We start from the raw sequence: 15,344 nt of genomic DNA, 5'->3' as shown, positions 1-15,344 counted from the left end.
TGAAGTAATCCAATGAATATCCGACTAAATTAAATTTTTCAAAATAATATATTCATTTCTTTTCCACACATTCAACTTTGAATATATCTATTTCATTTTGACATAGATCTGAAGGAGTTCTCATTTTGTCCATCTTATCAAAAGTTGTCCTCTTCCACAAATTGTGGAAGAAAAATCTTCCTAAAATTTGGTATTTCCCATCTAAATTCATTGTGAATATCTATTCCAACAAACATGGTATTGACCGCTGATGTTCATTTACCAGAAGAGTCAGAATTGACCGTTGAAGAAGTAAATCTATCATCAGCAACTTTACGAGCTGGCTCTTTTCATTTAGGAAAATATTGTGAGACCGTTAATAATGTAAGTTTTCCAGCTTCCAGTTTTGTAAACAATATGCTACGTTTCATTATTAATCTTTGGCAGGCAAATATTACCAATTATGTTGGTTGCATAATCAGTGTAGGTTATAAAAAATTTAGTTTGTTATTATTTTTAGCAATATTCCGCGAAAACAACTTCCACCTTTAAGTAAATGAGTGAGTGTACGCATAGACATGCGTACAGCACCTCCCTCCTCCCACACTGCCTATGCGTACACTCGCATGCAAGAACTTGCAAACACCACCACCACACAAGCAATAATGTTGGCAAATCCGTGCAAGGCCCCTCACCACCATGCAGGTTGAAAACCTCGACGCGCGTTTCGCCCCAACACCGGAGCATCCTCAGGATGTGGACTCTACGAACAACGTCCGTTAAGTGCCGCCAACGGCCAAAACACCGCCTTTTATACACTATCGAGCCCCGCTACTATCCCCACTACCCCCACTACTCTCACTAGTACCCCCGAACATATTAATAAGCGGTGACGTAGTCAAGCAAGTTTGGTCATTCAACAATGCAAATCTGTTATTTTTCTTTTCTTTTATGATCTCTAATTGTTCCAACACGCTCAGCCGAAAGCCTTTATCGCATTTATGTAAAACTTTATAGGAATGGCCATCGGGCACAGTATGATTACTATCTAAAAGATGTTTAGCAAAATGTGACTTATCAGGATGACCATTTCTATAAGCCGCGATATGTTCTTTATACCGAGTCTCGAAGCTGCGTCCAGTTTGACCCACGTATACACTATCGCATTCAGGACAATCGATCTTATAGACACCGGATTGATATTTTTTATCAATCTGGTCTTTATTATGACACAAATGATGTTTTAAAGTATTATTTGTCCTGAATGCGACATGCATATCGTTGCTTTTCATTATTTTGGATAAGCGTGCAGATACCTCTCCCATGTAGGTCAAACTGGACTTATATCTAACTATCTCTTTATCAATAGGACCTGCGTACAAAAAATTAACCAGTTCTTTCTTGTTTTTATTTTTCAAAATATTATTAATGATTTTTGGACTATATCCGTTGGATATCGCAATTTGGAAAATAATATTAAGCTCATTTTGATAATTATCTTTACTAAGAGGGATTGATAATAATCTATGAACGTAACTATGAAAGGCCGCGAGTTTGTGTTGCCAAGGATGACATGACGATGCATGAATAGTAGTATTAGTATATGTCGGCTTGCGAAAGATTCCAAAACTGTGTTTATTATTAACTCTAGTAATAGATAAATCGAGAAAATGTAGAGTGTTATTATCTTCACATTCTAATTTGAATTTAATTTTAATATGTTTTTTATTTAGTTCTTTTACTATATTTGCTACATTTTATAGGAGTTTATGCTTTGTCGCTATGAAGAGAAGGATCCAAGAAAGTGTATCAATGAAGGCAAGGCTGTCACAGCTTGTACGTTAGAGTTTTTCCGTAAAGTGAAGAAAGTGTGCCTGGCTGAGTTCAATCAATATGCCAATTGCCTTGACAAGAGCTCTGGTGATCATGGCTTAAAACAGTAAGTTGAACCAAGTCCAATTTACTACTTTTATCTCCATTTTGCTAAATGTTGCCTGTAAATAATTTGCCCAAAACCAGATAAGTGATAAGGCAACAGACAACAAAGTCTTTTTTACCTCATCAAAGTTACTGACGCTGGCTATTCCTTATGGGAGGCCATCTTTAAAGAAGAAGATAGACAGGGTCAAAACACTTTCTCATTTTAATATTAGCATAGTGTTAAGTTTGTATCAGTTAAATTAAATTTCTCAGTGTATGTATACATAATATACAAGATGTTAGTGTAAACACCGTTATCCTTGAAACCATAAAATGACCCCGACAAAATGGACAACCTTTTCTATGAGAACAATGCTGGGAAATAAAAAAAAATGCCGTCTTCATACCCATACATGATACGGATGCCCGGATCGGCAATTTGTGAAGACAGTTTGCATTGTTCTCATAGAAAAGGTTGTTCATTTTGTCGGGGTCATTTGATGGTTTCAAGGATAATAGTGTTTACACTAACACACTGTATAAATAATAGAGGATTGTTGAATTGAAATATTTATCCCCAAGCAGCACATGGCTGTCGCATAACAATTTGAAAATCTATTGTGGTTATTCCCACAATCGAGATACAGTCATATTTAATTTTTAGCTGCCGCACAACCCAAGGTGTCTATGATAAGTGCATGCTGGATAAGCTGAACTTGGAAAGACCTGGCTTTGGATACTTCACAGAAGTGAGAGTGCATGATTCTAAGAGGTAAGCAATAACTCACACTGCAGTATTGACTATAATAAATTATACTCTAATGCAAAAGAGTCACAATAGATCCTCAAGGGTTGCAGTGAAATCAGGGCTCCAGTGACCTGCCTTCAGGACAAAAAAAAATAAAAAAATTGTATTGACTTGGGCCCTTGATTATCTTAAAGATAATCTCTTTATTATAATATTACTCTATAATATTATAATAAAGAGATAGGAATTTTTTTTTATTTTTATTTTACCATTTATTTCAGGCATCTAGGCCCATAATACAAATACCTTACAGACTAACATACATATTCATATTATAATATAATATACCTTAACGACTAACATACATATTATTATCATACACTTAAAAACTACACTTTGTCACGTGTTTACGGCTACGTGACGCTCTTCATTCCGGAGTATATTATGTACCTAGTAGGTTAGCAGTAAAATTATTTATAATAATTAATATGTCTATATTTTGTGTAAAGTAGTTTATAAAATTTGCCTTTATGTAATTAATTTTAATGCTTACTTTTTTTTTACTCTCAGACCTAAACCACCAGTTGAGGAGAAAGCTGTGTACCCTGATGCAACTCCAGCCCTTCCCGATGATGTGGAGAGGAAGCCAGCACGATTTGGCTCTCGATTCTACTGGATGACAGAGTAAAACAAATACATTGCAAATAAGAGTAGTGGGATTTGTTAGTGAAAATAAGCGATAATGAGGAAGTGTAATATATGAAGAAATCATAGTCTTAACGCATTTTATTTCAATGTTACTTTTATGCCTTTTAAAATATTTAAAATGAGATGCTAAATTATTTAAAATGAGATGCTAAATTTTTATTTATAAAAATAGAAAAGGGCTTTTTTATGAGTCAGATCTCGGTAACATAAATATTATAAGTCAGAGTATTTTCATCAAATATCAATGCCCAGAAATTTTTAGATGATCTGAATAAAAGATGACTTGTGTTAATTTTTTTTTGGAAAAAAATATTACGTCAAATCCTTATTGTCAATTGTCACGTTTGACAAATGACAATGTTTTTGACAATCAGCATCACAGATTACTAGTATATATTTGTAGAATCAGCATTCAGCAACAATCAGCTTTTCAAAGAAGAAAATTATACTCGCAAAACAGCAAAACGGTTTGCTCAACTGTTTGCCGAGTTAGGTTGGGTCATTGCTGTTCCCCAGTGTTTTTAGTAAAAATAAGGGTCAATGATAGTTCTCTTTGTGAGTGTGGCCTAGATGAGGGTACCTTGGACCATATCTTTTTCTGCTGTCCCAAAAACCAGTCCTCCCTTTATGACCTCCTCCCTATCAATATTCCTCGCCCTATCAATTTTAAATCAATTTTATGTTATGTAAATACCTCTTTTATTGATATTCTGTGTACATATATTCATTCTAACAATATAAAATTGTGATGTTTTACTAACCTCTATATGTTTGTGTTTGTTTTAGATATATTCAATAGAATTTAAGGTATTTTTAGACACTGTACCTTGTTTCTTCACCAGACCTGCAATATAGAGCAAAGTCTACCCAAAATCACTCTGACATTGGCAACTCACTGAGGCCGCCATTAAAAAAAAAGAAGAAGAAGAAGAAAATTATTATAATTTTTATACAAAATCAAAATTCATGTTTTGGTTTTATCTTGCTGCTAAAACTGTGTTTATAAACAGCATCAACAGGACAGCGACCTATATCTTTACAATGTAGATTGTAGACAGCATCTGGTTATATTTTAAAAATAACATTTAAAAACTTCTGCTTTGATGTCTATATACCTTCGTATTTATTGTTGTTTGCTTTTTTATTTATACTAGTTTTCTGTCGAGTGTCGATATTATGTCACGAAGAAACCATTATTACAATAATTACGGTAATTTCTCCCAACACGAACAGTATCCAAACTATCACTATGGTGCGTATCAAACAGAACCCTACGAGAACGATGGTAACAACTATTATACTAATGGAAATATTACAAGAAGAACAAATAGTAATGCATTCCGAAATTGGCAATACCAGAACCAAAATTATGGTGGATTTGCAACTTATGATAATAATATGCAATATAGTAACTGGGAATATAGAAATTATATGAACCATGCAAACCAATGGGACAGAAGAAATAGAATTTCTAATGATAACACCAACTTAAGAAGTAATAATTATAGCCACAACAGCAGTCCAAACTTCCCCAGTGATAGAAAGTTTGTTAGTAAATTTTCAAACAATAATTCCAGCCAAGCAAAAAAATCTGCTGGTGTATTTTCTAATAATAATTCCAATCAAGCAAAACAATCTGCTGGTGTATTTTCAAATAATAATTCCAACCAAACAAAACAATCTGCTGGTATATTTTCAAATAGTAATTCCAACGAAGCAAAACAATCTGCTGGTGTACATGATAAAGATAGTATAAAAAATACAATATGCCGTGAAGTTGATAAAAATTTGGAGAATATAGAAAGACCAACAACAAGAATTATATCTAAGAAGAGTCTTAGTGAAGGGACTGAAAATCCAAAATATGAGCAGTAAGTTTTAGTTACACTGATTTATTTATTCTTATAGGTATATTATTATGATTTTTTTTTTAATTTTAACATTTTTGATTCCAATATTTAATTAGTTTTTCAAAATATCCTAGATGTTACTAAACAATGAAGTGTTTATAATTACAGAACAGAGCCTTACAGTTACACAGATTATTGGTTGAAAGGAAGAGAGGGTGATGTTAAATCACCATTAGTTGAGGAGTTTGAGGAACCAGAAGATCCATGTTATGTGTTAGAAACAAGACAGAGAAAAAAATTTAAAAATACAACAAACAAAAAACAAAATAAAGAATTAAAAGCAACTAAATTTGAAAAAAAGGCTAAAAAAATTTTCACTACACCTGTTGAAATGAGTAAAGGTAAAAGGTGAGTGTAAATCTGATAATTTCAATACAAGTACTATAATATTTAACACCTAAATTCCCTAAATTTATCAAGGGTACAATTTAAACGATCACCAAAAATATTTTTAAGACCCTAGCCTAAGCACCAAATAAAATAAATAACACCAAAAAAATTAAATTGACTTTATAAAAAGAGTCCTAAAGTAAATCACATTATGATCCAAAATAAATAAACAAATGTACAAATATTCTTTTTGATTCCCAAAATGGATAAATTGATCACCAAATAATGTCTTAGGGGATTATTAGATTATCATATTATTTATTGGATCCGAGATCATTGAGTCAATGATATTGGATAATGTAATATAGACATATGATTCATTTCTTCCTTGATCATAGATTTTTTACATTTGCTGAGAGATTGGATCCAATACGGTCATAGAAAGAGGTGTTGCCAGTTATTTAATGTAAAAAAGAGTTTTTAATTTCTTGTTCGATAATATGTTTCAAATAATGTAATATAATTATTTTTCTAATTATATACTTGGACAATCTTGCTGAAATAACAAAAAACAAGCCATATTAAAAATGACGATGTCTTTTGACAAATCGAATTCTCTGAGATCTAGTAACCCTGACGTCAATACCTGTCAGCGTTAGCACTCTCCATTGGCTATTGAAACCACATATGACGTAAAATAGGATCAATGAAATATGATAATGTAATATGCAGATATGATCAAATGATCATATATATTGGACCCTATACAGGGTGCAATTTAACCTTCCTGCCAAATTTGGATATATTGATCCTTATTAAAAATAAAAATACACGTATTTCTTCTTTTATAATAACTCAGAACTATGAATGAAAGAGAAGACATGACATTTTAACAAGCTGTTAACACTAACATACATTGGTGAAATTGGGGCTTAGCCCAGGGATGTTGCGAATATCCGCATCCGTAAATGCGGAGCATCCGCATATATTTGGACATCCGCATCTGCATCTGCATCCGCATTAAATCAATGCGGATTTTTATGCGGATGCGAATGTCATACGAGTTGTGACAAGAAAAAAAAAAAAGCGGCGGGGTCTGTGAATAGCGCGTGCCGTTTGCACGTGACGAATGACCAATGGGAGCGCAAAAGCCGGCCAAGTGCGTATCGGCCACGCACAATAGAGGGTTCCTAAGTACCGCCAGTTTTAAATAAGTTTTGTATCGTCAATGAATGTACACTTATAACATGTTTTACACTACTAACAACATCATCTCAGTTACATTCAAAGGAGTTTGAACGAAAAATTCCATTGTACCTCTCAATAACTTATGAAGTCTTCTTAGCCGTGATAATTTTCTTTTTTTTAGCATATTTCCTACTCCCGTGAATTTTTCCACATATTTTTCAGAATCAACCGTTTAGCTAATAGCTGGTAGAAGGTCTTCCCCTAAACTGGACCCTTAACGATTTCTACCACTTTAAAACTTTGCATATTTCACAAATGGACCCCTAAATCGGAAAATGATCTTGGAATACTAGTAATATTTTTAAAAACCCTATCCAACGACACCACACACGGTGGAGTGGACGCGAAATAAAAAGAATTATCCCCGCTTGATATGTAAGGGAAGTCCCATAATTTTTTTAAAGGTTTTATATACCATTTTGTCAACATAGTTTATATGTATGTGAATTTATGGCAAATTTCGGCTTTGTAGGCTATTCTCTGAGCGAAACCGCGGAGAACCAGACATACAGACGGACAGATAGACCGAAAATATAAGTTCATTACGGAACCCTAAAAACGGTCTCAGGATCCGACGCGGTTTATTGTGGTGCATTAATTGTCTCGTGTAAATTAACCACTACATGTTTGTTTGTACTTCATACTTAATAAAAAGCGGCATTATTACTATTTAATAATTTAAGTAAGTATAATGCTCTATACTCCTATTTATAACTTCGTGTACTTACTAAGAAAAATGTGGTAGAGGTTAATACAGGGGAATTAATGTAATTTTCATTTACAAATGATCATCTCTCTAATACAAAAGTATTATTGTAGTACAGGTTCCCTAGAACAATTTTTTTTATTACTATCAAGGTAATTTTTCGTAAGCAGCTTCATTTTGATAAAACGAACAACAGTTTCCTCTGCGAAAGTGTTAGCTAACATAGATAAATATGTTTAATATTTCGATTTTATGGTCGTAAAATATGGATTGTTCTATTCAAAATGCGTTGCAAAATAAAGTTATTCACGAATAATTCGCTTGATATTAATCAAAAAATTTATTCTAGGGAACCTGTACTATTATTTTGTAACACAATAAAAATTAAAATAACACTTTTTCATTTTATAAACTATATTTATGTAGGATCTAAAATATCCGCATCCGCGGATGTGAACCTCTAAAAATCCGCATCCGCATTCGCATCCGCGGATGTGAAAAAATCGGGATCCGCAACATCCCTGACTTAGCCTACCAAAAACTACCAAATTAAAACTCGTGAACTAAAATATTGGTAACACGTATTTAGTGGCAATATATAATATTTAGTCGAAATTTAATTATTAAAGGCGTCCATATATTTTTATGGCAGTAAATAATAAGAAAAAAAAATAGCATTCATTTCATAATATTTTAAGAAACGTATTTTGGTGATCAAAATATCCATTTTAGTGATCGTTTCGAATTTTATTGGTAGTAAATAGGTATATTTTTGGGCATCGTTTAAACATAAGCCATTTATCAACACCTGTTAGTATTTGTCGCTTAAATATTAGGCTGTGTTCTATTCATTGAAAATGAATAATATTTTATCTTCAATTTACTTCACCACTTGGTAGATAAATTTTAGGATTCTTGGTTCACGTTGCAAATTATTGTCTTGTCAGTTTAATTAACTATTTAAACCTACATTTAAACTGAATGTGTAAAACAAAATTATATTTTTGTAGTTTACTTGAGAAGATGGGGTGGAAAGGTGGAGGTTTGGGCAAAGATGGGTCAGGAATTGTGGAGCCTGTTACACCTAACATGAGCTATGTAAGTTGTTTTAGATGTTGATGACAAATAGTAAAAAAGATATATATGCATAAATCAAGTAAAACTTATAATATATGTATAAAGAGAAACTAAATTCATAAATCAGGTTGGAGCTACTCTGGGCCTTGGACAAGCGACTGAAGAAGATGATGACCTACATTTTACAGACCGCACATATTTGAGGACACTCAAGGTTATTTTGGAGTTTGTAAAAAATGATCTAGAAAATGAATTGAAATTCGATACCAGATTGACACCAATGGAGCGAAAACGTATTCATAGAACAGTACAAGAGATGAGAGATGGCGTCGAAAAATTTCCAGAACCATACAAATCTGTGATCAGAGATATTTGTTACCACAATCACTATGAACTTTATACCGAGAGTGAAGGATTCAAGAAATCGAGGTACAATTATAAATGAATTGTTGTGTATTAAACTAATTTTGATGAGATGAAGATGTTTTTATCTAATTTAAAAATGAATTTATAACTGTCATTTATGTTTTCAGGCATCTCAACTTGTACAAAGAGCCAAATGACCATATGTATATAGTAGTTCCGGAAGATTTAAATGAAGAAGAAAATGTCAATGTAGCTTGTAAGAAAACGAAAAATACAAAAAGTAATAATGGCACAGGAACTGCCGAAAGTGACATTATAAGTGCAGAAAATGAAGTTAAAGAGAATAACGTTTCTACTGAAGATAACAGTGATGTAGTCACTACTCAATTTATTGAGCAAAATGTTATAAGCATCGAAGAAGAAAATAATGTTAGTCTAATAGGAACTGAAACAAAAGTTCTAGAAAATAATGAAGCGATTAATCATGAAAATATTTTTTTTGTAAAAGTTGATAATACAGATAATGAAGTACTTGATAAGGATTGTCAAAAAAATATATATACCTCTAATGAAGAACAAATTCAAACACATTTACAAGATACCTGTGATATAAAAAACGAATTGAGTGGCCAGGAAAATGATAAAGTCAGTAATCAAGAAAAAAACTCATATACAGAAAATGATGTACCTAATAAAAATAGTCACGAATACTCATTAAAAGTAACTGAAAATCTCCAAGGAAGCGTACACAGTGTTCCTAAAATTGAGAGTAATTCTAACATCGATAAAAACAGTACCGCAGTAAAACCCGACACGAAAAATATAACTAAAAAGCAGATAGCAAGACTAAATGCTGAAAAAAAGAAAAAAGAAAAGAAAATAAAAGCAAAACATATTGTAATACATATTGAAAAAAAGGAAAATAATAAAAGAGAAGATAATGAAATCTTAGATACTATCATAAAGTATTTTGTAGAGTATACTCAAGATCCACTAGTAACAGAATTTAGATTTCTGGGTCCTTTTGATTACAAAGAGAGAAAAGCTATTGACACGTTTTTCAAAGTTTGTAAAGGGATACATAACATTGATAGAAGCCGGGAAGTTCTAGACCTCTTCGATTGTAAAGAGTTCTATCTAGAAGTAAGACAAGATAACAATGGAAGCGATGTGTAAGTAGTTTTAAGGCATTGTTATTTAATTGTAAATGGCTGACTATAGACTATAGAGCCAGGTCACCGAAAACATAGAAATTTGTCCATTGACCTATCGCTACTTGGTTCTTTCACTCACACACGAATATTTTGATTACAAAATGTCTATTTTCGTTAATAAAACACAATTAAACACTAATAAAACACAATTTTTCGTGCAATTCTTCCACTATATTTATTTATTTTATAGTGGAAAAAGTGCACGAAAAATTGTGTTTTATTAGTGTTCAACATGAATTTCCACCAAGAACCGACAGTACAATCACATACATCTAGAAACACAATTAGTAGACGTGTTTAGTGATTTAGCTACAGTTTTTATCTTAGCTCGATTCTATCATCAAGCTGTTTTTTAATCCATACTAATATTATAAATGCGAAAGTGTGTCTGTCTGTTACCTCTTCACGGCCAAACCGCTGGAGCGATTTTGCTGGAGATATCTTGAGTCTCGGGAAAGGACATAGAATACTTTTCATCCCGGGAAATTATGCGGTTCCCGCGCGACAAACTAATTTTGGCGGGCATCATCTAGTATTATAATGTTACTAGCTGTTGCCCGCGACTTCGTCCACGTGGACTTCAGTTTATAGCGCGCGGTGTCAATAAAATTGGTGTCAAAAGCTTTTTAAAACCCTGGTACCCCTTAAATCAAAATACCCAAAACAGCCGTGTAGTGTGCACATAATATGTTTTTTTTTTAATTAAACTTTTTTATACCTAAAGCTTATTTAGCGTTACACAACTTAGCTGCATAATGAATTACACAACTTTAGCTTTGCCCAATACCCATAAACTATTTAGTATTTATTATTGGTAGACTGTTGTTTCTGATATCTATGTTGGTACGTGAGTTAATTAATAACATGTATAACAATCGAAATATTAGCTCAAGATGGTACCACCTCTTATAGAAATACATATGAGCAAGCGATAGCGCGATCTAGACGACTCTTGGCGCCATCTGTTCCAGTTTTTGGAACTAACTTAATTTGAACAAATTTACGCATAAACACCCCCTTACAACCCCTTTTTCCAGTAAGAAGTAGCCTATGTCCTTTCTCAGGCTTTAGACTATCTGTGTATAAAATTTCATTACAATCGGTTCAGTAGTTTTGGCGCTGTTGTTTTTGAATTTGATATCTAAGTTGGTAGGTGAGTTATTAGTTAATAACGTGTATAACAATCGAAAAACCTAGCTCAACATGGTACCACCTCTTATAGAAATACGCATGAGCAAGCAATAGCGCGATCTAGAGGACTCTTGGCGCCATCTGTTTTGAGTTTTTGGAACTAAGTTAATTTGACCAAATTTACGCATTTCCACCCCCTCACAACCCCTTTTTCCAGTTGAAAAGTAGCCTATGTCCTTTCTCAGTCTTTAGACTATCTGTGTACAAAATTTCATTACTATCGGTACAGTAGTTTTGGCGTGAAAGCGAGACAGACAGACAGACAGAGATACTTTCGCATTTATAATATTAGTATAGATGTATGTTGCCAGCCACATGAGATTTTGTTACATAAATAATTTGTTGTTTCAGAATCTTTAAAATCTCGAAGGAAAGGGATTCTTCTGTCAACAAATAGGTAGAATCGTAATGAATGTTACACACCTGCCGTAGGGGCAATCTAGGGTGCATGGCGGTTGTGGTGATATCGGGAGTATCTCTACACACTTGCCTGCCGTGCAGTGTTTCTGTGAAGCTGAGCACACGTTTTGAGAATGGCACCCGTATTATCGACCAATCAAAATATTGGAGTAGCCTTGGTGCTTTCTGTGGTGCTACCTCAAAAAAAAGGAAAAGGAGATACTGGGTGAAGAAATGGCTACTGAAAAGAAGTGAGTTATGGCACATGAATATTATAAAAGAACGGGAAGTAGATGACTTCAATAACTTTTGATGGATTTTGACTCTTTTGAAGAGCTTCTTGCAATGGTGGCACCATTTATAGAAAAAAAAATACATTGATGCGGAATGCCGTAAGCGCTAGAGAACGATTAATTGCTACGCTCCGGTTTTAGGCCAGTGGACAAACCTACGACGTTTGAAATTTAGTTGTATCATATTAATCGCACCTTTAAAGTAATACCGTGACTAAATGAAATTATCAAATTTTACAGGGGAGCAAATATTAGAAAATAGTCACTGTTTTTTCTAAATAAAATCTGAGTTCAGGGTTTTTTTAAGATATTTAATGAGTTTATAAGATAGATCTCTGTTTATATTATGACATGCCATTTAAAAAAGATAATTAAAATATTTACAGATTTATTTTATATTATTATTTTGATTTATATTTTTATAGTAACACTTTACCACTAATTTTTTTGTTCATTGCGGTAAGCGCAACTAATGTTACAAAACAAAAAAACTATTAAAACTTCATAATTTAACATAATTAAAAGTTAAGAAGTATCTTACCGTCTTAACTTTTAACTATCTTATCCTTTTACATTTTAAAACACTTTGACTGAAAGGAGATCAACTGGAAATAGCAATAAAAGAAAATAAACATAGTAACAATCACAGCCTCATTTCTCTATCCACGAGAGGTAGGTACCTACTTTGAGCTAACAAAAGTAATGTTCACTTCAACTCAATAATGAGTTAAACCTATTGGCATGTTAATAATATTTTTGATTACAATAAAAAATGTTACACTCTAGATATTATTGGATTAATCTCTAAAAAAATAAAGGCAAACTGTGACTATACAAACTGTAACATACCATCCAATGAAATTGAACTATAAATTGCGTTCATTATAATATGTATAATAATTGTACATTCGTTGTATTTTATTTAGTCATAATGACACTGTTATTTTATAATAATATATTTTTTGTAATTTTCCATCTTTTTAGAAAAAGATGGCCCCGTGCGAGTTTCTTACGCCGGTTCTTCTCGCCGGGTTAGTTCCCGAACCGGTGGTAGGCATCTGTGTAGCCCCGACGTTCAGAGAATATTTGAAAAAATTTATTCTGAATAAAAATTTTTGAGTTTGAGTTGAGTTTGAGTTATTTCATAACACGAAAAATGTGTCTAAACAAATTGAAACACTTTACCTATTCAAAAAAGAAAATATTTTGTGACTTAAAGCCGTGTTTATCCAAATAATCACGCTGTTGTTTAAAACTTCCGTCATCACTTTATCACGATCATGTTCTTATTGGTATAGACACAATATTGTATTTATCGACCCGAACATAACTCGGCTTAGAAACGCTTTGATTTACCGCTAGATGGCGCAAAACACAAAATTTTGCAGAAACACATAGTTTATCTTGTAGTTTACATTTATTTCAGATAGATGGCATTGATACCTCAATTAATGAAAATTTTCGTTTAGTAACGGTTTTACTTTTAAGGTGATATTATCACCACAATTGATGTCAACAATGATTCCTGAGACTTGTTGAAACTGACTGAGAAATTGCCCCAATTGCACCAATTGCGCTACACACGCAGCAACGGCGGGGACGACTTAGGGATCAAGGATGGTCTCGCGCCCCTGCCGCCCTGCCGCAGGGCCAATCCTCTAAATTGCCCCTGCATACCTACACACATCACAATTAAGGATACAATTAAGGGTCATCCCCACTCCTACACCCTAGATTGCCCCTGCGGCAGATGTGTGAGTAGGGCGCTTAAATGAAGTTAATCTTAGTTGTTTTACCTACGAAATTCTGATTTCACTGAGAAACTTTTTTGCATGTTAAGATAGGTATATGTAACACTGTTCCTAGATAAGGTAAGCTAAATATTTTATAGCAATAGATAATAATAATTACAGTGCTCCCAAAGTGACAATGCGCACAGAAATGTTCGTCATTGTTCGGCAACGGTCGTATTTCCCGAGCGTCGGAAGACGATATGTATATAGAGTGGTTAATTGCGTTTAAGATATTAGTCAAAGTTTGTCTTGATTGGCTTTATTTAAAAAATAAAGGAACATATTAAATACAATTTGCCTAGCTTGTGACTTAAGCGCCTTCACATGTTAAAGTATCCATTCTGGAAGAATTCTTCTGAAAGAAAATGGTATCAGCGGTGTTAGGCATATTTTTTATTTATTTGTTGTATTTCTGCATGAAGTATTGATACTAATTTCCTATTTTATACAAAATTTTATTATTTAAATTTGAATAAGATAATTAAAATTAAATTCTCCTCTCAAAACAAAACCAAGAAGGGTGTGTAATAGTGTTGCTCTAATACCACACAGAGAAAACTTTTTACTTTGACAATAATAAATAATAATTGTCGCCGGTCCAATAATTGTAATTATTGACGGTTCATCAATTGGCGACAGCCACCGATTATATTATGATATTTACTACCGTATTTCTTTCGAACAAGGAGCAAAATGCAAGTGCATAGTTTGGGGCTCTTATGTTTCATAGATTCGGGTGTTTTCGTGATTACAATTAGCGAAGATTTGCATGCGCATTATTAATTTTGGAGCACCACGGGCCTATATATAGCTTTAATAATAGGGGTCTCTAACGTAAAAAAGCCAAGTGCGAGTTGGAATCGCCTGAAGCAGCAAATAGGCAACGTGTTTAGGAAATTAAAAATATTTTTTTCATACATGTACCGCACCGATTTTAACCGGGGAGGTACATACATTATTGTCTAAATTCGACAAGTATGATGGATAGTAATGGGGGGGGGGGTGTCCGGACCCCCAGGACACGCCCCTTATATACGCCCATGCGGAGTACTGGAACTTAGTACTTTATACACTTCTTTATTAAACTATTATTGTTTATAAACATTGTTTTGATTAAATAAAAAAAACATTTAAAAAACAATACCTACCGATTAATTACTTAATAGAGAACCTAATTTTAAAATTAATAATAAAACAAACTGTTAACTTACTGCCAAAAATTTATTTACCAAAAATTGAATCCGTACATTTACACTATGGCAACACTGCTGATTTTAATTCCTAACTTGGCGATGGCACAAAACAAAGATGGCATAGACGAGTATTAAGTAATAAGTTGAAGCCATATAAAAGACGTTAAAACTTTCCATCTGGGTGTATCAATAATCAAACTATTATTTTGTTGCTATTTAATGGACTAGGTATAGTCTGTCCAAAAAGTGAAGAAATTAAAAAGTGGCAA

General features: G+C 33.1%; 2 protein-coding genes across 2 annotated transcripts; both read left to right on the top strand.

The window, feature by feature from the left end:
- The first annotated feature begins 120 nt into the window (after nucleotides 1-120).
- On the top strand, nucleotides 121-3,423 carry LOC121737699 (NADH dehydrogenase [ubiquinone] 1 alpha subcomplex subunit 8). The gene is made up of 4 exons (XM_042129382.1): nucleotides 121-363; nucleotides 1,743-1,918; nucleotides 2,564-2,671; nucleotides 3,218-3,423. The coding sequence occupies exons 1-4, from the start codon at nucleotides 235-237 to the stop codon at nucleotides 3,333-3,335; spliced, it is 531 nt and encodes a 176-aa protein (XP_041985316.1). The 5' UTR covers nucleotides 121-234; the 3' UTR covers nucleotides 3,336-3,423.
- An 874-nt stretch (nucleotides 3,424-4,297) lies between these two features.
- Nucleotides 4,298-14,355, top strand: LOC121739787 (putative uncharacterized protein DDB_G0282133). Its single transcript, XM_042132350.1, has 7 exons — nucleotides 4,298-5,226; nucleotides 5,374-5,613; nucleotides 8,560-8,647; nucleotides 8,754-9,055; nucleotides 9,160-10,164; nucleotides 11,749-11,813; nucleotides 13,857-14,355. Exons 1-6 carry the CDS (start codon nucleotides 4,532-4,534, stop codon nucleotides 11,792-11,794), a joined length of 2,376 nt encoding a protein of 791 aa, XP_041988284.1. The 5' UTR covers nucleotides 4,298-4,531; the 3' UTR covers nucleotides 11,795-11,813; nucleotides 13,857-14,355.
- The last annotated feature ends 989 nt before the right edge of the window (nucleotides 14,356-15,344 follow it).

Source organism: Aricia agestis, chromosome 2, assembly GCF_905147365.1.
Source record: "Aricia agestis chromosome 2, ilAriAges1.1, whole genome shotgun sequence".
NCBI lineage: Eukaryota > Metazoa > Arthropoda > Insecta > Lepidoptera > Lycaenidae > Aricia > Aricia agestis.
This window is presented reverse-complemented; position numbering and strand designations above follow the sequence as displayed.